Here is a 25,211-nt window from a genome sequence, read left to right on the forward strand (position 1 = left end):
CTTACCCCATGAGCTTTCATCTTTTCTTTCCCCGTCCCGTTGAGGATGGGGAACAAAAGAGAGGCTGGGTGGGCATCTGCCAGACAGCAGCTGTGAACCCACCACAATCTGACACCCCAAGCTATCAAACTATCACGGAATGCAAAGGAAAATAAAGTTTAATATTAAAGTCCTCAACCACTGAAGTATGTTACAAGAGAGACTAGACCCTGAGTTAAGTTTTGAAAGATGGTGATTGTGAATATGATATCCACAGGATTTATACCAAACCAACAGGAAGCTCAGGACAACTTAGGTTTTACACAAAGCTCTACCTAGAGTTCTTTAGGAACAAGAGATGTGCATGATATTAAGACATCTATAAATTCATATTCAGTGAGTGCAGAAATCCCAATTGCCAGCCAGGAAGAAAGAGCAAAGAGGGTAATCTGCTCAACACACACAGTTGTTTGGGGTTTCCTGTCTTTGGACTGAGCTTTGACTTCTAAAGGGCAGCTGCTATTATTACAGATTAACTAAAAGGCTGAACAAGTCAAAAGAAATTCCGCACTCCTGCCAGAAGCGGAAACTTTATCAACTTTTTGCTTTGTGAGTTGATAGAAAGCAGAGAAAATACATGGTGTCCATGGCAGATTTAACTTTGACCTCAATGACAGGGAGGGCCACATTGACAGTAACAAGATACTTAAGTATCCGAGAGCGTACAGAAAGATCTGGACAGATTTTTGAAATGCTTTAAATCAGGGAGTTTGTTATCTTTCACAATAGGCCCTGAAACAAGACTCCGCAAGGACCTTCTTACAGTCCTTAAGCTGGATGTGGAAGAGAACACACTTCCCCAGTAGGTGAGGAACCCCTTAAAGCACCTTCTTTCCTCACATTGCAAATTCTGACCAGCACAAGCTCCTCTTCCACAGCTTGGAGGCTGCCAAGCAAAAACCATCAATGATTCAAAAGAACCCATGGCTATGGGTCACCAACTCCACTAAGTCAATTTTTATTACTGTTGCCAGTAATGAAGATGGAGGTTCCAGTAATTCCGGGACCTAATCTCTCTGCCCCTGCCAAAGTGGGTTCCACTGGAACATCCACCTCAGTGCAGTCAAGTGTATCATTTATAGTCACTTACGTCCTAGTTGTGCTGTATGCCTCCTCTTTAGAGTGAGTAGTGAGCGATGTGTTACCTTATTCCCTCTGGCTATGTCAGCATCAGAAAAGTGCAGCACAATAGGAGCAGATCTGTACAACGGATGCACTGTTGTACAGACAAGTACAACATACATCTGTGCAACATATGCATTTTAGAATGATTTATGATCTAGCCCTAGTCTTACTGGCTTAATACCCATCAACATTTCAAACTTATTCGGTGGCTTCTCAGAGCACGTAACCCAGTCTAGTTTCATCCAGAAGGAATCAAAGTCTGTACTCTCTAGAAATACTCTTATGGGAACCCAAGTGTGGCAAGTGGAAACATTTGAGACATTTACCTCACAACCCTCTCAATCCAAAACAAAAACCAACCCACACTCCACAAACTAACATGGCCTAAGGATACCTATTGCCCAGTTCTGGGTGCAGCTGTGTTGCTTAGAAATTGGAAAAAAAAACAACAAAATAAAAGCTGATGTTTCTGAAATGCAGTTATGGCATATCCAAAGTCTAACAAAACAAAGAAGAATGCTTCAAGCATACTTGTCAAAAGCCAGCAACTAACTGACTTAGTCTTAATTTATACATTTCCCACCACCAAACCACCCTGGGTTTTCAAGGGTTTTGTTTGTTTGTTTGAAACAGCTGTCTGAATTCTAATTCCAATCCAAAGAGCTCCCAGGAATCCAGCACAGTTGAAATATTATTCTACTCCATCTAGTTCACAGAACTGCTACTCCTCCCTCCATATTTTTTTCAAATGTACCTCACAACAAAACTATTCAGAAGTCTTAGTCATCCTGCTACGCAGTCAAACATAATATAGATGATGACATCTGCTTAGAATACTAGACTACCAAGAGCAACAGAGTTTGTTTCAGGTGTAACCAGAAGTCCAAACTGCTCTTGTACAGTACCAACAGAATTCATTCCCTTATTTCTTCTCTCAATCCCCAACGGTCTCAGTTACGGACTTCTTTTCCTAGAAATTTAAGGCACAAGTGTTCTTGATGACGGTCACTATACTTTATACATTTCTATAAGTACACGTGTTGATCTGCTTATTTCAAAAGATTTAGAAAGTCCCTCCTTTAGGGGAAAAAAAAGACCAAGAACCAAAAAGGGAGTAACTGAAGTAAGAGCTGACTATCACAAACCATAATAGTATTTCCAAGTACATTTGTAAGAACAGCCCCAAAATAACCCAGACCTTAAACTTCTTTTTAAACTTAACCAAAAGAATGATAATGAAAGGAATGCTTTCCTCCTGCCAGCTCTGCATCTTCTGAAAAAAAGCCATCTTTTTTCCTTTAGTCATAGAAGTAATATTTACAATTCACTGTCCTTGTATAATTTTAGCATTATTTCCTCCCAGTAATGCTGATTTAAACTAGTTTGATATCAATTAATCAATTGCCTAAAATACAAAGCGTTAATTTTAAAAACAATTGAGAAACTTCAGAAATGCATATTGCCAATTAGTATTTTTTCCCACTTGACTCTTTGAGTGATGCTTTCTCAGTTACTATATCAGAAGTATGAAGGCATTGTTAAAGTGTTCAAATTTAGATGACAATACATTTACTCAAGAAACATTGTGCACTGAAGCCTAATTTTAAAAAGCAAACTTAACACGACAGAGCTTCAGCATGAGAAGTATTTTCACTAGAAAACACTTCCATGTTGAGCTTCCATAATAGGAATGAGCACATATTCTTTAAGATTATCAGAAGCCATATTCTCAAAAGCGTGCAACAATAAAATTTTTCAAATGTTGAAGGAAGATTTGAATTTTTAGATTTTCAATTGGCTCTTCCTTCCTCAGTTAATTTACTCTTCTTTCTTTGGTTTAACTTCTTATATCAGAATTTTTACTCACATCCAAATTCCAGTCATTTTCAAACAGCTGCTAGAAAGAATATCAGTGTAATGAATAAGTATATCAGAGTCTGATGCTCACCAATCAGTTTCACTCTTCCTGAAGACAGCAATGTGGGATCATCTTTTTTGACATTATTTATTGAGTCATCTACTAGTTCTTTGATATGATCAATTCCTACAACTTGTCCTTTGGGACCAACCTGGAATAAAAATATACAGTTGAATAATTTCTGCTAGCTTTGCTTTATTTATAGAATCAGTATTTCCATCTCCTGAGCCCGTTTCTCTAAAATAAAACAAAAGCAGAGAACTGGTAGTGTATCTTCCCAATGTAAATAAAACTAGTGCTTAGAATTACACATTCTGACTGCTAGAAGCAACCAGCAATTAAAGTTTGGCAGTACAGATTTATAAATGTTTGTTATATTCATCTTTTTTAAAAAGTGATTCAGTTAAGTTATACTATTAGTAGAGACTTCTTGCTCTGAATTTTTAAAAATTAAATTCTATCATGAGTATTTGTATTACCTCCAACAGGAAGCAAAATCTTCAAGGACAAACACTAGAACTAATCACTTTTCATTCTGAATAAACTTAAAGATTAAACTTTTGTTTTTCTTTTTAAGAGAAGACCTTACTTCAAAGAAAATAGTTAAGTCATGCATTTTGTTCTAAGATATGTCAAGATATTCTTTCAGAAGCATGTACAATAGTTAACAGTCAGCAACAAAATACCTTCCACCTCTCTCTCATATCAACGAATCTTTCAAATTCACAGCTCTCTTCCACAGGAAGAAGAGAACTTTTGAAAAACCCATAACTCAAAAAAGGTCACAAAAGATTTGTGTATCTTGAGGGGAAAAAGGCCTGCAAAACTGAATATACTTTTACAGACTATCACACTAACAGAAACTTCTCAGTAATACATATTTCTTCTGGATTTGTCTCTTTTTTCCAGAAAAAAATAAAATCCGGTTTTTGAATGAGAAGAAAAAAGAACCTAGATGTTAAAATCTGACCATCTTTAGCAGGATTCACTTCAAAGAAGAAAACAGTAAATAATATCCTCCTGGCAGTCCATGCTATCATATAACTCTGTCCTTTAATGGCCACATTTGAACGCATCAGTTATATTTCTGTATCTTACATTTTAATCTTGCTAAGACATGAAAAGTTAATAACTGGTTATTGGTATGATGGGGATTTTGTTCCGTTTGATTATGGACAAGTCCTATGTTAAAAACATAGGAAAACCAGTACTACACCCTCCCCCTCTCTCCCCAGTGGAACAAGACTGGCCTAGCTTTTGAAACAGAGCAAGACATGGGGCAAATCTTCACTACAACCACAGATTTGCAGGAATGTCTGCCAGTCAGCTGTACCAAAAGCTGGCAAAAGATCCAGTGCACTCCCTTCAGCAAAGGACAATATCACAGAAATCAAAATTTAGCAAAATGATCAACAGCTTGAAGTAGCTTGATTTAAAATAACAGCACGTCCAGCAGCATGTCACAGTTTGTTATGCTCTTTCTGAATCCTCATCGATCTAGATTACCCCTGTATATTGCCCTAGAACTTCAAAGTGTATGTCATCAAGGCAATAGCAAAGTAGCACAACTGTCGGGGTCTCCATGGTGTGCTTGGAATAGAAATATACCCCAATCTCCTTACAGTTCCAGTACTTAATTTGTTTAGTTTGCCATCAACCTTTTAAAGCTAATAAAGTTATCTACGAAGCATATAAACTTAAGTTTGTGACAGCAGCTTACCACAAAGAACAACCATGCTAGTGTAAGCAAATAAGGCCTTCCCAGAAGTACCACAAATGAGATTATCATCAGAGGAGTAAAGCTGCCACGACATCAGTGTGCAATCAAATACTTGTGCCACAAATGCCTGATGATCATTCTAGATCTCAAGTAGACTGAGAAGCATGTCCAGTAAGCACAGCCCCAACTGGATTTTGGTAGCAAAGGACTAACAAAAGCTTGAGAAAGGACATTATCTGGAATGATGGTACTGTTAGAAAGATCTTTACAGAGGAAGACAGTGTATATACTGCGCTGACTCAGCTGTCTTATCCTCATTCAAGTGGATGCAGCAAGATCTGCATTATACAGTAATCATACTACCAAAGAGAACAAAAGCATTTATCCACCATGTTCCAGTAAACATGTGTCTGTAAGGCGTTTGGTGGCATACCACTAAGGAGAAAAATTAGGCAGGATTCAGAAGAGAAACTGGACATTCATACGGTGATAAAAGGATAGCGTGGTTAACCCTAGCAACAATAGAAAGAGGTTTCCTTTTTGTGATAATTCTGACTTCTCTGCACATTTCTTTCAACTTTTCTTATAGAATTTTAAAAGAAAAAAGCACACAACCACATCACACACCTTATCTAACATAGAAATTCTTCTACGCATTCGTAACTTCAATGACATAACATGCAACTTTGACAAACATCTTATCACTTGTTTATCACTCCATAGATGGAGTTCCTGCGCATGCCACTAGCACTTGATCACTGACTACAAAGTTAGATCAAAAATATCAGGTGGAAAGTTCAAAAAATAACTTTTCAGATTTACTCTGGACTGCAGTTTGGCGTACTTACTTCAACATTTTTTTTTTAATATGGCAGTATTTTAAAATCCTTACAAGTGCATTGTCCTGTCAAAAACATTCTTATTTAAGTCTTAATACAGGAAATGCAGTCTCAATAGATCAATGCTTGAAAACAGTAAAATTTGAATAGCAAAAGAGAACATATGATAATTTATCATATGCACCACCATATTCCAAATTAACTTCTCAGAAAGAAAAAAAACAATATCAAGTTGGCAGTTTAATGAAGGCCTCTGCTAGTTATAAAGCAATGGTAAACACCTGGAACAGAGAAGGAAGAACTGATTATATTCCACTACAAAAAAAGGAAGGAGAACACTGTAGTTACAGCCATCACAGAACAATTTTAACCATCTTTATTTCCTTGATGTAAGATGGGGTAGAACCACAGAGAATTCCTTATGCACAAGCTGAACAACCCAAGGTGAAGTTACTTGGAAAAGATGTAAAAGGAATATAAATTAATACTAACTTAGAAAAGATTAAACGGGTACTTGCATTGATACTGCCACAACATAGTAACAGGAAAAAACACAATTTCAAAGACTATATACATACAACTAACCATAACTAACCTATGGAAATGGGATTCTTTTAGGTTTCATTAAGCACTCATCATAGAAGAAAAACAAGACAATTATCACAATGCGAACACACACAGCCACATAAGATAAGGTAAAAATTGTGCTGGGAAGACAAACACATCCTTCCTTCAGGTTATACAGCAACCATTAAAATGTAATCAAGAAAGTACTTCCATCAAGTTTCATCCCTACCAGTTGATTTACTGGACCCAAGCATCTAGTATCAACTATAATTAAAAATAGGTACTGGTCACACTCAGTAGAGTAGTTTATATTCTGTGTAATCTACTTCATCCCACTGTAAGAAGCCTGCATTCCTCTCCCCCCTCCTTAAAGCATTTATGTTCTAATTTAAGCAGTTCTGATGGTTAAGTGATTAAACTAAATTTCTCACCATTCGTGAAAAGCATGCTGTAAGGATTCCACTTCCAGAACCTACATCAAGTGCTTTGGCTCCTTCACGTAACTGATCAGACAGAAGTTCAAGAGCATATGCATGCTAAGGAAAGGAAAGAAATTGTCAAAATATTTTAAATGTAACTTTACCCTACACATGTTCATTTCTTCAGTGGTTTTGGACAATGCACAGAAAAACGTAGAGTCTAAGAAACCTCAGAATTACTTTTTATTACCAAAAAAAGGCAGGGGAGAGTTAGCTATATAATTGCTGTTATTCCATTTACTTCAAGAAAGCATCTTTTTGTTTGTTATATATAGATACATGATCATCCGACCATTCAGGCTTCTAGCTCACACTCAGTTTAGATACAATTACTGGGAGAGACACCATATACCAATTCAATTCTCTTCAAGTCTGGGGGTTCTCACTGTTTTGGTGGATATGGGCCATAGAGAATTCAGCTTATCATTGTGCCATATACATTGGAATATGGTAGCTAGAAAGAAGACAGGAAGGAAAAAGGCTGTTGTAGTTAAACTACCTCTTGTACCACCTGCACACTTGTTGGATCAAAGAGTAAGAAAAAAGTTGTATCAGAAAGGCAGAAAGACAAAAAGATTTGTATATGAAAATGTAGTAGCCTACAGAGACATCCTGAGCTGTTTTGTTTTCTTACGTGGCAGACCAGTATACAAACTAAGCTTACTTCGCATGCTAAAAAAACAATTTGTTATTGAGACTTGCCAGTTTAACCTCAGTCCCTGGAGAAGTTATGGAGAAGATTACCCTGAGGGATATTCAATGGCAGTTAAAGAACAAAGCACTTATCAGGCACAGTCAACATGGGTTTGGGAAGGGAAGATCCTGCCGCAGTAATTTAATTTCCTCCTATGATAAGGTCACCCTCACGTGTTGGATGAAGGCGAGACAGAGGACAATCTTTCTGGATTTCAGTAAGGCCTTTGATACCGTCCCTCACAGCATCCTTCTGGACGAATCATCCAACTGTGAGATAAACAGGATCACACTGTGCTGGGTGCTGAACTGGCTCAATGGTGGAGCTCAAAGGGTCATAGTAAATGGGGCTACAACTGGCAGGCCAGTCACCAGCGGTGTTCCCCAGGGCTCAGTTCTAGGGCCAGTCCTGTTCAACATTTCTATCAGTGATCTGGATGCAGGAGTGGAGTGCATCCTCAGCAAGTCTGCTAAACAAGGAAGTGCTGTTGACCCCCTGGAGGGGTGAGAGGCCTTGCAACTTGTTTTCCTCACTTTGCCACAGTATTTCTCTCTTTATAGCCTTGAACACAATTGTTAACATTTCTACAAGAAACACTGAGTTTTTAATATTGATGAGTAGGAACACTCTAGTCGACCTTGGTAGTTTTTAGTCAAGAGGAGCAAGCTTTTACTAACACTTTAAACCATTCTTTACTCCATATGTTTTGATACTCGCCAAACATTGCATGAACAAAATATACGCTTCTATTCATTCTTCTCAAACTGAAAAATTACATCTGTGCTGTATTTATGTACTGAAGTCCCCTCTTAATATTCAGCCATGATTGCTCTGGTCTCCAATTACTTGGCCAAAAAAATGACATCTCAGTCAATTGTATATTTTCTCCTGTCCAAAGGATTAAAGGCATTACAGCAACACTGCACCATAGAAATCACTGTTATCCACTCCTGAACTCTTATTGTTCTTTAAGTTACGGAGTCAGAGTAATTTAGGTTGCAAAAGATCTCTGGCAATCCTGTGGTCCAACACTCAACTCAATGTTGAGTTAAATTAGGCTGCCCTGGGCCCTGTCCAATCATCTTGTTTGTATATCAAAGAACAATTTCCACAATCTGGGAAACCTGTTCCAACACTTGATTACCCACAATGTGATTTTTCCCCCTAAAATCTAATCAGAACTTCCCATGTCGCATTTTTCATCCACTACCCCTCATATCACAGTGCACCTCCAAGGAAAGAGAAGTCCGGCTCTATCTTCTCTACACCCTCCCATCAGGTGGTTCACAACCACATCATTGCAATCAACTGCTGGTTAAATTTGTTAGGATAAATATTTTACTTCAGGAGCATTTGGATCTTTATAAAATCATCTAACACCACTCACGTAAGTTTAAGACTTACCATATGTGGAGCACTGATTGTTGCTTGGAAACCTGTAAAACAAGAAAATGGAAGAATTGATAATTGTTCAGACAGCAATCTCACTATCTTTATTGATCTTGACTGTGAAATGGCTGCGTAAGTACTTAACTCACTTCTGAAGTAGAGAACATCATCCATAAGCTATGCCTTGTTAATTCTGGACAGGAAAATAAAAAAGGTTCTATGCTTGATCTCAGTTACAATCTCCACTTTGCCACTATAACTCTGATTTCATCAAGTAAGTTGAATTCAGAAGAGTTATGTTTCCCAGAACGAATTTTTTTTCTCCCACTCTCTCTCGGACCCTACATAAAACCCAGGATTTGTTAGTGTGCGTTTGATGTGGTGGGGACCATAAAACCCCTGGAGACAATATTTCATCTGTTTTTCAAACAGCATATATACACCTAAGAAAAAACATGGAGGAACACTCACCTGTATTTATTTCTGTGCAGATATATAAGTTTTGAGTGTGTATCTTAAAAGATTTTTTAAAAGTTTCCTACAAAAATAATAAAATCCCATTACAATTCATAATGCTCACTGCCCACTACTAAAGGGGAATTGGGGAAAAAAGGAAATCGGTATATTCATTTCTTTCATTCTTCTGCCTTGGAATGATAAAACCATGAACTGAATGGAAAATAAGTGTCCTAAACAACTGTCCTTTCAGATCTTCCCATTTAATGCCTATTTTTCATATAAGAATATCTCATGTAGAAGTCTGAGAAACCCTGCAATAATCTCAGCTGAGCCATTTCTGTAAAGACAGACTGTTTCTGAAGTACATTGGATATGTGGTTTGTTTTTGTTTTTGTTTTTTTTCAATATTTAAACATCGGCTGCACCTTCACAAATTGCTGTGGTTTAAAAAATACATTCATACCTACACATTACTATTGAAGAGCAATCTACTTGATGTATCCAAGTATGCCAATTGCATTCCGGAACAAGATGAAAACTTTGCAGTTAAAAGCTATTGAATGAACTGATAAAGAACTAAATTGCTTCCAAATATAAAAAAATCCACATATATATCTGACAAAGGCAGTCACCGTTATACAAATTAAAACGATCATTTTTACAAAATGCTCTTACCTATAGACTGAGGAGAATCCATATACGGGTTGTATTTTGCATAATGGCAACGGTCTGTAGCCAGCATTACTTCAAATACCTTGTCTGATTTAATTATTCCATTTTCTATAAACAAAACAAATAAAATTCAAGGCATTGTTTCTCTTCTGCAGTCAAGACAATGTGAAATACACGAACATATTCCTAACACTGCGAAAGATCACGCTACCTCTAATAGGTCTCATCATACTAGAAGTTAAACCATGATCAAATGCTGCTTAAGACAGTGAACGTGAAGCAAGACTCTCCCAGCAGTTGGATGCTTTTCTGAAGCAACAGAGATCCTCTGCGAAGATCTATCCCCTAGAAAAGCTCAACTTCATGCATACCTTTGATAACCCTGAAAACATACTTAGTAAGAAAACGATAGTACACTCTATAAAACAAACACGATATACTTCACATTTTTAGTTTAAGTAATTATGGAAAAATCTACCAAAGCAGGTTAGAAGCATGAAGCCGCAGCTTCCTTGCTTGATATTTTCAAGCTCCATTTCTCTTTTGTGACAGCAAAAGGAAAAAAGTCCCTTTGTGAAGGAACTCCTACAGAATCAGAATTCTTATGCAGGGGCAGACCAAAGCCGAGGAGTTTTCACACCAAAACACTCTGAATCTTTGTTCATTCTTCAAAATAAAAGGGAAACGCAAAATGTCAGAAGCACTGTGCAGTATTTTTTCTTTTAATTTTAGATTCTTTTTTAAGATTTCTAGTTTTTGAAGCTCTGAAGAGGCATTTCTGAGTAAAAGAAACTGTTAGAAAACAAATGGAAGAAACTAATCACTTGCATTGAAAAACTCAGTATAAACTCAAAATAATAGAAAATGCAAAAATGTAATGCTTTACTAACTAGCTAGTAACTTTAACCAAGGGGGATTTATTTGGAAAGTTAAAAGAAAAAAAGATAACTTTAACACTTTCTAAAATCTAACCCCAAATGGAGTAGTATAAAAATCAGATTAGGGAGTTCTGAAATTGTCCTAACTGAAGTTGCATCAGTTTTTTAAAGCCCCACCACCTGGAAAACCCCTGTGACCAGGCCTCAGCTAACTTCTGCAGTGGCGTCCTGACTGATTACAGTGTGCTCCCACAAACTACTCTTAGCAATCACAGTTGTGTTGGATTTTTTCAATGTTCTCTCCCCCCCCCCAGCCCAATCCACTGCCTGTATCCAGGGTTTTGTGACCCTGTATAATAGAGGTTTTGATTCAGAGAGCAAATTACCACCGCCACCCAAAAAATAATAATTTTGCTTTTTGTTCTGAATGCAAAGTACCAACTAGAACTGCAATAGCAATATACGACCAAATTATTAAGGAAAACAGCGATGCTTTATATATATTTTTTTTTAAAAAAGAATGATTTCTATATCTGGTAAGCCTCAGAAAAAGCACATGCTCCCCCTCACAGATTACATACGTTACACATATCTCATGCTTTGACTTCATTCATAACTGTATAGTACAGTTTCAGTTAGAGAGAACTCCTTATTTCAGTTCATATTTTTCATGTGAGACACAGCAAGCATTTGCAGCAGTTCCTAAGTTAGTATACTGAGCAAAACAGTACCCCAAAACAAAATAAAAATCAAAAAAAATCAACCCATTAACACAATGGCATTGATAATGTAAAATAGTATAATAAAGAAAATAAATAATTCAAAGAGGTTAGGGGAAAATAAGTTATGGATCACTTCAGGGAACTAAGCATAAGAAAAAAAATCCCCATTTTACTGTTAGCATCTCATTAGGTATCACCAAAATTAATTTCTCTAAAATAATTGTACCTAAAAAAGAAAAAAGAGGGACAGGAGAATGTGCTAAGCTGATTATGGGAAGAGCGATGAGAAAAAGTTTCTGGGAGTTGAGAGGGATAAAAACAAGCAGCTGAGAAGCAGTCAGGAAAAATCCAAACTCTCTGTTCATTTCTTTAGGCTCTATTGTTACCTATGCATCTATCTACACCATCTGCTCCTTCCTTTTGTGCCTTGGGGAAACAAACATGCAGAGAATAAACAGATCAAGCTTCCAGCTTGAAAGAGCAACCACTGAATGGCCAGAGCAAGGCTCTATGGTCAGGCAGACTCCTCTAGTTTTCAGGGGACCGTCTCTATACTGCTGTGCCTGCAGGCTTTTTCCACTCTACCCAATGGTCTGTACCTTTAAAAAAACAACAACCACCACCAACACACACACAGCCTCCATGTCTGCCACTTCTCTCATCTACTCCTGTCATCTTTCTACTTGGAGTATCACTAAGTAAATTCTCAGCATTTACAAGTCGTCTTCTGACTCCATTACATTACTTTATTTACATATTTTACCCATTTTTCCCCTCTAATTTAATTTGATTACAAGAGCTCTACAGCAGAGCTCTGTGGATGCCTGTGCAAGACAAAACTTAAAATTTTGTTGAATTTTATTTCAGCCAAAGCAAGCATAATTTCACCAACTGTGATGCTTACACCAACAGGAAAATGACCCAAAAAATTGGAAGTGGTAGTTACTTAAATTCTACAAATCCCCAGCGTTCAGGATGCTGTCATTCAGCAAATATTCCTGAGATTTGCTGACTGTAAAACTGTCTTTGATTAGTGCCATCTTTTTCATCAGTGAAGCAAATTAACCAAACTTAGAGTCCCCAGCAGAACTGGGGAAGAACCTAGATCTCATGGCTCAGCCACTTACTTCGATTGTTAAATAATGCCCCTCTTCATAAAAAATAAACCCTCTTAGGCACGAATGTGGAATTACACAGCATATTATCCCCCATAGATAAATTCTGCTTTTCGGTTTTGTTTGGAGAACACCAGAATGCAAACAAACAAAACACAACCACCCTCTTAGAACACAAGTGCTATTTGGTCCTAGGCAGACAAAAAAAACAAAACAGTAAAATTTAGAAGGGAATTAAGAAAAGCAATCGAGACCTAAACAGTTTTTGTCCATGCTGACGACAAATAGACTTTTTCTTAGTCTCACGATTAAATATAGAGCAACACAGCAACTGGAAGGTACTGAACTCCAACGAATGTCTTCTTGCTGCAGAAGTCAATCCCTAGACAACCAACTGTGAGTATCTTACTTCCATCTGGAATGAACCTCTTCCAGATTCTGAATTGCCAAGAAAACACATATACCCCCTAGAAAAGCCAATAATAGAAGTTTATATTGCAAAGGCAACATTTTAATTTCGTGCTCTCTCTAAATGCCAAGAAAGACAATCAGCAGTAAATTATTTATTAATAAAATGTCAATGCAAAATGTTTTCTATATCTTAAAAGGAAGTTATATCTCAGAGGAAAATCATTCCCAATTGAGCATATATAGGCTGGTTTTGTTTCCAGCGATAACACGCACAGGAGACCTCTTCCTGCAAGTCGAGCAGACTGCTGGGTTCCAAGATTCTCATAACCAGTACTGCAAACAAATCAGCTATTAAATTATACAGTGTTTATAAGCAAAAGCTAATATGCAAACAAACTAGGTTAGAGCCTGAAATCAAATGTAAGCTCTGTTAGTTACATCGGCACAACCCCTAAGAGCGAAAGGGCTGGAGCCAAAAAGTAACCACTTAGTAGTGAAGCACGGCCTGCAGAGTTCAAGAGTTATTCTGTGCGGAGGCTGCAGCACTGACAGCTTGACATAATTGGAGCATGTTTTGAGAACTCTGGTCTGCTGCTTTTCCACGAATAACACCGGGAAAACAGGAAAAGAGCTCACAGAAGAGCTCCCTGTGTTTGAAGGTGGAAATATACCACAGCTGAATGTAACCTGGGAAACCGGGCGGCTGACTGTCAGAGAGCAAGGAAAGAGCTAAGCCTGACAAGACAGGATGGACTTGCACCAAGGAAACCACTTATCTCTTTATTGAGCAACAGATAAGTTGCAGAAGCGCCTATCTTTCAAAGAAACGCCTACTTCGCTGATGAGTCCTGACTGTTGATCAAGCAAGCTTCCAACCTACCCAGAAAATACCAGCAGTCAACACTTACGCTGATACTAGCTCCCAGATGACAAGAAGGATGTATACTGCTGCACAAGCTCACTACACGAGGCAGAGATGGTGCTGCTGCAATGGCCTGTCACAGCAGAGGAACACCTCAAACACCTCCTGTTGCTGGCTGTACATTAACAACATGCTCACGTAGATCCCCAAACCCTCTGCCACCGGGCTATTTCAGCACGCACCTAGTTCAGTTTCTCCCCAGAGGACTTTCTCCATAACCACTGCAAAGTACTGCACTTACAGAGACAACCTGTCAATGAAGCAGCGACACTTCCCAAACGTTCAGAGGTCTTAAAGCGTGACGCAAAGCACATACAGTGCAGTGTGGCAACAGATGAAATGAAGTAGATTACAATTACTTCAGTGACAGCTAACAGTTTTCAGAGGGCTCCGTCTGAACCATCCAAACCAGCCAGCAGCTTTCAAACAGAAAACAGGCTGGGCTAGAACCACAGCTTGATTCTCAAGCAAGGTAAAGCTTGTTGGTTCTAAGCAGCTGTTCAACTGAGAGCTGCTTTTTAGGTTGAGGTCTTTTTGCTGGGGAGAAGAAAGAAAAAGATGAGAAAGAAACCACTTCAATTAACAGTTTTATTTAAGTATCAAGCATCATAAGGTTTCACTGTAAACCACGAACACAAAGAAAGCACTTTGAACAAGAAGTGATGGATCAGCACCCTGAGATCCAATAAAGGACACTGGTCCAAAAACATGCAAAGATCTTTGTGCTGAAGAAACAAAGTAGGTGTTTGCAAAAGAGCGTTTTTTAAACTACTCATACATACAAGTCTCTTGTGCTTTGCTTACACCTTACAGAGTAACTGCCTCAAAGGTTCAGCTGCAGGTCTGTTATCACCAGGACAAGGCTCAGAAATCACACAATATTCAAACAGAACGCTGCTTAGGGCTAATGGGACGGGATCGGTTGAGACCGCGTAGCTCAGAAACAGAACGATGACAGAAAGGCTGAGGAAAGAAAGTAAGGGACCATCACAGCTCACCTTGGAGTCCAGAGATTAAACTCAAAGATGGAATCTCAAGAAAATCCCAAAAAGGAAGTAATTAAATAAATAAAGCTAAGCGAAACAGAGGTAAAACCACATGGGAACCAACAGCTACAACATGCTAGTATAGATCCTCAAGATCTAGTTAAAACTATACAAACTTACCCTCAAAAATTTCCCTTCTATTTTATGTGGATATTCGTTTTCTATTTAATATTGATCATCTTTGAAACCAACCTACCCATTTTGTTATCACAGACAACAGGTCTCTACCCAGGGATCTGAAACTCCGCAAATGACTAACTTAGGCACATTTAACTACAGCTCTATCTTCCCCTCATACTTGAGGAAAATGTTGCAAAGTAGGTATTAAAAAGTTTCTCCTGTGTGGATGGGGTGGAGGAAGGCAGGCTAGTTCTTGGCAGGCTAGTTCTTGGCTTACACCTCTACAGTGTATACCTCTACCACAAACAGCATCCATAATGCCATCGTGTTTATTGAAGTGCTATGTCAGTCAATCTATATTGTCATCTGAGCGAAGAAGCTTTTGAGAGCACATGAAAGAATGAAGTGCCTTTAAGTTTGGGTTCAGCCTGCAAGAACAGAACTGCATTTTCCAATAAACTGTAACAGACTGGGTGCAGATGAGGGAAACTTGACTTCTAGGCACATCTTGATCCCTCTGCATTTAAGAGGGCTGCTCTCCACTTACAAGTCACACGGGTTGTCAAAACTAAGTTCAACACAAAGTGGCAACAGCCATCAGTAGTAAAAAAAAAAAAATGTAAAAAACTGTTGCAGCAGTTAAGATAAACGTAGCTGGGTAGGACAAGCAGATAAGGAGCTCTCCTCACAGTAAGGCTGGAGGCAAGACTACTTCAGGAGCTTTAGTAGGTCTTTAAAGAGCAGAGATGCTGCGCATCTCACACCTTCTGGAGCAGATTCCATGCAACAGATTTGCCTGCCTGTTTTCAGAAAAGGCAATGCTGTCAAAACCAGCAGCCAGACCACATCGGCTGTTGGTTACTTTGAAGGCGGTTTCATTAAAAACAGCACTAGTGCTATGCAATAGCTGAGGGAAGATCAAAAAAAGTAAAAACCATCAGCAAAACACGACCTGAACTCTCAAGGCATCCAAGCATGATTCCCTATGCTGAACCAACTAGCTTCCCAGCAATGAAATCTGTCATAAATTTCTTGTGAAGGAACAGCAAAATGCAGTTCTGACTGCAGCCTGTTGCTCCACAGCCACTCCATTAAAAAGGAGGACCACCAAGCTGAAGCGCCTAAAAACCACGAGAAAGACATGTCCCATAAATGTCCCACGCTAAATACAAAACTACATATACCAATATAACATTTACAAACTATAAAGGAAAGTACTACGATACTAAATGACACAGAGCTGTCATACTAGCAGAAACGAGGGAGAACTTCTGCAGTCCCATTTGTACACTCCTCTCTTCTAGTATTTGACAGTGCAAGCATTTAAACCTATTCAGTGCCCAAGTCCAACGTTGGAGTATTCAGGCTCTGAAGTCTCTAAACATAAGTCAACCAGTGCAGGAAAGATGTCATTAAAAAACAACACTGGTCTCAGTCTCTGAAAGTTTCCTCTGCTTTTGACAAAATTTGGTCCTTCAAATCAAAAGCATAAGATGAGCCTCAGAAAAAAAAATTCACCTGAAGTGTTATTGTAACAAACATGACTTTGAGGTATTTTATTGACAGAAACAATCAGTCAGAAGAATAGCAACATTATACAGTTTCTTCCCAAGCTTACTAAGAACTCTTGGTGAGCTCTCTATACTACCTGGAGGTGAAATAAACAGTAGCGTTGAAAGAAAAGCTTGGAGTTATATTGAAATTAAAACATACCAGATTCCCACTTTTAACATGCCCACAAGCAACAGTAATCACCTGTAAAGGACAGATTTGCAAGACTGATTTCCATTCTACTATGGGTTATTTGGAAGCTTCAGGCTACCAGAAAAATAGTATTATGCCATTAAACCCAACCAGAGGCAAAAATATACCTTCAATCAAGTAAAAGAACTAAATATTTTTAAATTAAAATGACTGATTCTAAAACGTTATGATATAAAAAAAGTAGCCAGAAACATACTTTTTTTTTTCCTTTTATGACTGAGGATTCAGACTTTGTTGCACTGAATTTTGGGGTTGTTGTGGAAAAGAATGAGGCATGTTTATAACTTTATATCAACACTTCATCTAACGTTCAGGGAGAAAAAAAAAGGTATGCCAACACAGAACCAGTTAGGGACACAGTCCTATTTCACACTAATAAAACATAATGAATGTTTTGTCAGTTATTTTCCCTTTCTGTTACCATTTCCTATCTTCTGTTTTTGTTTTGTTTTTCACTTGAAGGCCTCTCTCTCAGAGCCACAGATTTCACACCTGAAACCTTACCCCATTTGAAGATTTTTTTTGCATCTTTGAAGTAGCATATCAATGGATGCACTGAATTTTAATAAAAAAAATAATTTCCAACTGTTTCACTATCTTGCCATGAGTTACAATGCTTAGTCACTCAAGCCTCAACACTGCACGCATGTTGCAAGGAAGCCTGTTCACTGAATGCATACAACAGGCAACATAATTGCCCGTACAGGATAGGTGTTAAATCTGGGGTACGTGCTTTTTACTGGTTTTTATCTTCAATTGCTATTTCTCTTCTCCATGTTCACCCAAGTTACTTTACTCTTCCACGACCAAAATTAGTCTGTTGTGGAAGAGCTTTGGCTGAACCAAGAGGAATGACACAGCAGGAAAGTAAAACCTTAAGAAGAACCATGGTCAGTTCTTGCAGAACCGAGCTTAGGCTTGGCAAGGCCACACGCAACGCCTTCGTGTTCATGGCAGTTCACCCCCCTCCGCAAAGGAGGCTTGTTCTGAGCGGGCAGAAACCAAAATTCTGCAGCAAAGGCGTGGATTCTCTGTTGATAAGCCTTTACCATGATAAAACTTGCTTTGAAAGATATGACTTTTAATTATTTAACATATAAGAAAACACTCAGAAATATCTTCCACATGTCTAAGAATAGAAGTTTCAAAGCCCAACAATATCTGAATAACTGCTGCTTTGAAACATCATTCACGCTGCAAAATTAGGAATCTGTGCCTGAAGCAAGCCATCAAACTCTATGGAATCTGCAGTAGCTCATAAATTACAGTTGCTAACTTTTGTGATCCAAGGCTATTAGACGAGAAAGAGAACAGAGCATAGCAGGGAAGAAGCACAAAGACGATTAACAACATCACACAGCACTTCAGTCACATTCAAGTTAATTCACCTTCACTTTCAAACCTGAAAATACGGATTCAAAAGTACGTTTAACTGGTTGTAACACCAGTGGCACAACACGATCAGAGAAGCAAGAAAACAGATTGTCATATTGCAGCACACCGTGTTCATTGGAGGAGAGAAAGAAAGGTGTGATGAAGGAACCTAATTAACTCTGATGGACTGCGAGTTGGACAGGAACCAAATTTTTGGTTCTGCAGGTGGAAAAGACAAGCTGATTTCTAAGACAGTGCTGTGTAGAGCAACAGGACTTGGCAAGAGCCCAAATATGAGAAACAGAAGGAGATTAAAATGACCCAACAGTGACATGAGAGAGAACAGTGGCTATCTGAAGATAAAGGGGGTGGGGGAAGGGGGAGATACAGATTTAGGATCCAAAGATTCTCAGCCAGACCATGTAATAGCAAGTAAGTCACCTGTTACTGAGTCTTTTCCTATTTTCTCAGCATCCACATATGCTAGGTTCACAACAGAAAGGAACCCCAGTCACAGCTACGTATTTAACCACAGCCAACTATTTCTGCGTTTAGTACGATCTGTAACTCTCCAGCAATCTTCATTTACATAGCTTCCTAGAAGTGCTGCTTCTTAAACGATTTTTGTTTCAATCTTTTTAGGAGTAAAGTCTGATCAATTTTGAAGATGTAGTCTTCAAAATGTAGCTATTCCCAGTTGGGAAAAAGCAAAGGCTTAAATAATTATCCCATAAAGGTGAAAAATATTTTTAACAATAACTCTCATGCTTGAAGCATCAAAACGTTAGGAATTATTTTTTTTCCCCATGAGAAGTAGTTTGCAAACCACTTGAAAACAAAGTAGCTGAACACCTCGATGAAACAGCATACACAGGGACAGCACTCTGGTTGTGAAGAGCGCGTTTTAAGCAAGCTCATTTTGTATGTTGCGCAAATTGTTCACCATGATGCCTCAAACTAATGGTGCAAGAAGACGCAATAAGCAGCTAAAAAAATCAAACAAAACCAAAAGCCACACAAGATTCTTCAGTCACTTGTCTCCAAGTATGCACTGAAAAACATGCAGAGTTCCAGGGCCTTCTTCACTAGCTTACCCCTTTTTAAGGCACGAAAAGGAAGACGAGGCTCGTAAAGAACGGTTACCTAAATTTGCATGCAATATACACAGGCACTTAGCACTGCTCTCACACAACCCTTGTTACCATCAGAGAACAATCCAATGCTATAATTAAGGCAACAGTGAAAGGAGGGTATGTTAATATAACTTCATGAAACTAGAGCTCTATTGCCACAAAATAGACACACGAGGAGCTGTCAATAGCCCCCTGTAATAAAGCATAGTCTATATGGCTGCTTTAAAGGAGAAGAATGTGTAGCCTCCGGGAGTCTTCCATTGATGCCTTTGTATAGAAGCAGAACCAGTTTAAGAAGTTCCCATTCTCCCCAGCCCACTTACACCCACGGCCAAGTTCACTGCCTCTCCAAACCTAACGGCACAGCAGCTTATGAATACCGAGGGGCTTAAACCTCTGCTTTTTGCCAAGGGGACTGATAAGAAAGTGCCCCAGTCTCGCAACATAGTCTCCCTCACGAGCACTTCTATAAGCACACTGAAGAGAAAACAGGGCATAAAAGCAGGAGCAAGCACGACTCAACCAGCCTTTGCTGCAGAAGAAAACACACTATGTCACTACAATGGGAGACACTGCCTTTATTTGAATTTATGCAAATTACACGCTCAGTTACTAAGTTACACACACACAAGATACCTCACGCTCGGAGAACATCAAACTAACCCCATCTGACTTGCATTATTTCTAGTATAAAGATCCTAGAGATGCTATGCTGCTTAGCTGCTTTTAGAAGAAAAAGTTAAACACGTTGAGGGATCTACTGTTCCGACGGAATCCTCCAGAACATTTCAGTCTTTCTGTAGCCAATGATTTTTTAAGTTTGTTGAAAAACACGTCTAACAGAATTATACGCCACATGAAACAGCATTTTCTGCTAAGCTCTTTCCAGCTTCAGCAACAAGTTATCACCTTACCTGGAGAACTCCTATTTAAAATTTCTGGTCTTCACCCCGCAACTGCTCTGCCCTGGCAAAGCCCTGCCCCGTCACTGCAGTCCCACTCAAGTCAACAAAACAGCAGTCAGCAACACAACCTTGCTGCAAGATCAAAAGCATTTGTGCCTCTGCAATGTTTTACTCCCAATCCAATTTGGCATCGCTCAAAATATTTTGGGATATGTATGCAAAACAAGAGGGGGAAAAGTTACAGAATACGATTTTCCATGTAATTACATTCAATTAACGTTTTGAGATTATAATGTGAGAATTCCAGCTTACTTTCCTATTCCTTTAGGAATTGCTGTTGTGTTCTGACTATAGTGGGTCTCAACTTTTTTTTTTTAATTATTATTATTTGCAAAGCCCTAAACAGCTTCCATGTGTTGAAAGACACTGTCATTGTTTTCTCCAGCAGCCAAATCAGTTTAGCCTTCAGGTTGTCGGAGCTGTAAACAATCCTGGCAACAGCGCCTTCGGGATGCATTTTGGAGCCTGCCACCCCTTTTTACATGGGGAAGCTTTCCCCTGCTGCGCGAGGGCACCCCTGCCAGAATTTCACCAAAGCAGCGTTTCCAGCCCTTGGAGCTGGGGCAGAAAGCAGGGAATTCACTATTTATTTTTAAGCAGACGCTCTTTACTACGAAAGCGAAAGTCGCTCCAGCTTTACGTTGCCGTGTGGAACAGTTCTCAGCGGTGGCGAAAGAAAATGCTGGAAGAGCCCTGAGGACCGGAGGCAGCCTGGAGAGGACAGCGAGGCAGCTCCCCCTTTGTCTCCCCAGTGCCGAGGCGGGCAGCCAGGTGAAGCCGGCACCCTTTTATGACAGGGACTTCGGGGTGTGAGGAGAGGGGCAGGCCGCGAGCAGGGACAAGGGGCCCCCTCACGCCCCCCGGGGCCGGCTCCGCTCCCCCGGCGGCCTCCCCGGGGCTGGGCAGCGGCTGGGGCACGGACAACCACCGCCGCCGCCGCCGCCGCCGCCGCCTCCTCCCGCCCTCCCGCCCCCCCGCCGCCAGCCGTTAACGGCCGCCAACGGCCGCCCGCCGACTCACTGCGGAGGTTGTGGATGAGCTCGGCGTGGCTGGCGCCGCCCGACTTCCAGGCCATGGCGAGGCACACCCTGCGGAGCAGGTAGAGGGCCGCCTTCAGCGCCGCGACTGCGCACAGCAGCTTGCCCAGGAAGGACACAACCTCCAGCGCCGACACTGGCGCCGCCTCCTCGCCTCCCCCTCCCCCGCCCCCTCCCGCCGCCGCCGCGCGCCCGCCGGGGGAGGGGCCACGCGCCCGCCGCCCCGCGCGCCCGCCATGCTCCGCACGCCGCCGCCGCCGCGCGCGGGGGGGAACCGCGCATGCGCCGCCGGGGGTGCTTCGGGGGCGTACGGGGAGCGGGGGGAGGGGGGAGGAGGGAGGGGGGGGAGGACGTGCTCCGGGACGCGGCCCCCGATCGCTACCGGCGGCGGCCCGCGCGCCCCGCCGCCCGTGCGGCGCAGCCAATCGGGGAGGCGGAGCGGCGCCGCGCTGTGCACGGGGAGCGCCTATTGGTCGCGGGGAGAGCGGGAGGGACAGGCCTACGTGTTGGCGGCTGCCATTGGTCGGGTGGGGAGGGCGGGCGGCGCGGTCCCTGAGGGCGTCTGCTGACGGGGCAGAGCCGCGCACGTTAAACCCCTCGAAAAGACGCCGGGATCGCGACGCCCCGAGCTCAGAGCTTAATAAATTAATTCCACACCGGTTGCTTGTACGTGATATTATGGCTCTTCAGGGAGTGCAAATGGCCCTGCCGCAGGCTGGCCCCGAGCACCCCGCCCGTGACAGGACTTTGCCTTCCCGCCCCTCCGGTCCCTGCGAGCGGGTGCGGTGCCGCCGGGGCTGCGGCTGGGCAGCGCTGTCTCCCCTAAACGGGTGCGCCGCCACGGCTGGGTCATCTGCCTGAGGCCAGGCGCCCTGCTTCCCCGTTATCTGCCTTTGGAACGCGAGAATAGCGGCGAGTAACTGTGAAGAGATAGGCCCTGTCGGTAGTGTGTAGTATAGAGAAAATACAGCGTCATCCACAGACATAAATTCAAATATCATACTGTTCTTTAAAAGCATTCCCGGTAGAAGGATGCACACAGCCTGTCATACACCGTGCGAGACGCAGATAACGTTGTCTTCTGTGTGAGAACCCATCCTGGGAGGGACGAGACTGTTCCATCTCCGCACCACGCACACTGTCCATCCCACAATTGTTAATTCAGGTAATGAGGAGAATGTGGGAATTTGCTTTTCTGCCTAGCACTCCATACAGAGCAAAGCTGGCAGTTGCCCAGTGTGAATACCAAGTCTCCAGACCCTTCCCATCTGGTTCTTTCAATCCTGGAGAGGGATTTGCTGCTTCATTCTGTATTCAGCATCTGTCTTCTCCCAGGCATGATCTGGGAGCTGCCCTACTGTCTCTCCCAGAATATAAAGGGTCTCCTTGTTATACCCAGTGGGCCACAAGAGAAGGAAAGAAGCCTTGGAGTTAGAAGAATTCCCAAAGGGCAGCAAGTACAGAGAACAAACAGACATTATAAAAATACACACACAAAAATACTTCATTGTTTTAAATGCAAAAGACATTTTCTGTTGTGGGACATAAGCAAACTGCATTGCTCTCACACAGAGAGGCTGTTGGCAAGCAATTAGCTGGCCCATGCTTAAAAGCATTCCAGGGATATTTACCCCCTCGGGAGACTAGAAATACAAGAGAAACCATTTACACACAGTCTGACTGTTCCTACCAGGACCAGCTCGATTTAGGCTTAAGCTTGTCACAGAGCACAGAGAAAGAGACCACCTTTATCTCCTAGGAGCACACAGACCTGCCCAGAAGCTTTCAGGCTGAAGGTACCTACTGGCCACTTGCTGGCGATGTTCTTGGCGTGACTCTTCAGACAGCAGCAGAACAAAGTAATATCTGGGGTGTCTTGGGTGGTTACCAGGCATGTGCGAAGGAAACCGAGTTAGGCTCTGCAGGTTTCCAGGAATTTTAAGACAAGCCAATTTGCCTCAAACATCCCTGAGAAACTAAAATGCACCAATGGCAGCAGGATGCACCCATTTGTGCAGTAAACATGAGGGTCATTGGCTCTTTCTGCTCTCTAACTCCAGGCCATGAGTCTGTTTTTTAAACTTCTTAAGTGCATGCCCATCAAGATAAGACTGTAAAAAAACCACAGAGATTCTATGCTAGAATAAAAGACAAGTCTTTTTTTTAAAAAAAAAAAAAAGAAAAAAAAAGTGTGTTTTCTGGCCATCAGTACTCCTGTGAAACATCTCCATCTGCTCTGCCACTCAGTGTTCCTTCATCCTCTTCCCCCTCGCTTGTCCAAGCCAGCACAAGCACCTTGGGCCCCAGATGCCCACAGTCAGTCCCAGGCTCCTCGGTCTTCCAGAGGGGCAGCCACCTCCCCAGCTCCTCCTGGGAGCTGCTGCGTGGACGGCCCTGCCAGGGAAGAGGCAGGGGAATGCCAGCAGCCAGAGGAGTCCATCATGTGAGTGCTCTGAAATGGAGATCCCACTAATTTTAAGCACACAGCCCATCTTGGATCTCTCTCCTTTTCCACACATTCACCCACATCTCAGTCCCTTATACATTTATATATAAACCCCTCCGTGCTACTATTTCTGTTTCATCCCTTCCCTCCCACCTCATGAACCCGTTAGAATTTTGAAATTCTTTGAATTTAAAAAGCATATAAAAAGTTGGTCATCACTGTCTGATCCCATCTGCTTCTGCATATACATACCAGAAGCAGAAGTTTCCTTATGAAATGTTCCTGCTGAACATTTCCGCAGCTATGTCCCACACCACACAGTAATTGGCTCCTACACCTACACTTGCTCCTCTCCCTGCCTCTGTTCTCTTTTTAACTTAATCACTCTCCTTCATCTCATGTCTCTTCCTGTAGTCTCAAGCCAGCCTCGGCATGTGCCTTCATTTTGTATTTCCATTTCCAAAGTTTATATCTAGAGTTATTTTGCACTTTGCATCCCTTGGTTAGGGCAAGCAAGGGCTGGGGATGTGCTCAGGGCCCTGGCGCTCTGCTCTTAATTTGCTCTGCAGTGCCCTGCGTCGTCAACTGCACTTGTTCAGGAGACTGAGCTGGGCACAGCTCCAGGAGCTATGACCAGCAGTACAGACAGCATCTCCAAATAACTCTCTTAAAATATTGCTGCATGATAATTGGAGGAAAGCAGACTATTGGCAAGTAGAAGTCAGCATTGGCTTCCCCCTGCCCCTTGCACGCCCACTGGCCGGGGGGTGCTTGCCTTCCCAGGCTCCAGCACCTCTGGCAGAGGGAGGCACACCTTTGGCTGTCATCGCCCTCGCTCACACCCCTAACTTTAGCCACAGCTGAGGACAACCCATACAACCCCCATTCTGTCTCCACTAGTGTGTCTGGACCTGATGCCCAGAGCCAGCTTTGTCCGGTCTTAAAGTCCTCGTTGGCAACCTCAGAAACACTCGATGAGGCATTTTTTTCTTGTGGTCTTGTGTTCAGCTATGTACTGTGTTCTGCTTTGGGCCCCTCAGTACAAGAAGGACATCGAGGCCCTGGAACATGTCCAGAGCAGGGCTATGAAGCTGGTGAAGGGCCTGGAGCACAAGTCCTGTGAGGAGCAGCTGAGGGGTTGTTTGGACTGGAGAAGAGGAAGCTCAGGGGAGACCTTATTGCTCTCTACAGCTACCTGAAAGGAAGATGTTGGGAGCGGGGGGTCGGCCTCTTCTCGCAGATAACCAGTGATAGGACCAGAGGGAATGGCCTCAAGTTGTGCCAGGGGAGGTTCAGGTTGGAAATGAGGAGACATTTCTTCTCAGAAAGAGCAGTCAGGCATTGGGACGGGTTGCCCAGGGAAGTGGTGGAGTCACC

At 41.7% G+C, this 25,211-nt stretch overlaps 1 protein-coding gene across 1 annotated transcript in view; it reads right to left on the minus strand.

The window, feature by feature from the left end:
• The window catches only part of PCMT1 (protein-L-isoaspartate (D-aspartate) O-methyltransferase), a 32,428-nt gene extending 10,893 nt beyond the window's left edge, over nt 1-21,535 (minus strand). Inside the window, exons 1-5 of the mRNA XM_035538494.2 lie at nt 21,372-21,535; nt 9,905-10,009; nt 8,786-8,817; nt 6,640-6,744; nt 3,113-3,233 (exon numbers count right to left, since the gene is read on the minus strand). Of these exons, the coding sequence (XP_035394387.1) occupies nt 3,113-3,233; nt 6,640-6,744; nt 8,786-8,817; nt 9,905-10,009; nt 21,372-21,426 (418 nt within the window). The 5' untranslated portion in view covers nt 21,427-21,535. The remainder of the gene's footprint in view (nt 1-3,112; nt 3,234-6,639; nt 6,745-8,785; nt 8,818-9,904; nt 10,010-21,371) is intronic.
• Between the last annotated feature and the right edge of the window lie 3,676 nt (nt 21,536-25,211).

Source organism: Cygnus atratus, chromosome 3 (assembly GCF_013377495.2).
Source record: "Cygnus atratus isolate AKBS03 ecotype Queensland, Australia chromosome 3, CAtr_DNAZoo_HiC_assembly, whole genome shotgun sequence".
Taxonomy (NCBI): Eukaryota; Metazoa; Chordata; class Aves; order Anseriformes; family Anatidae; genus Cygnus; species Cygnus atratus.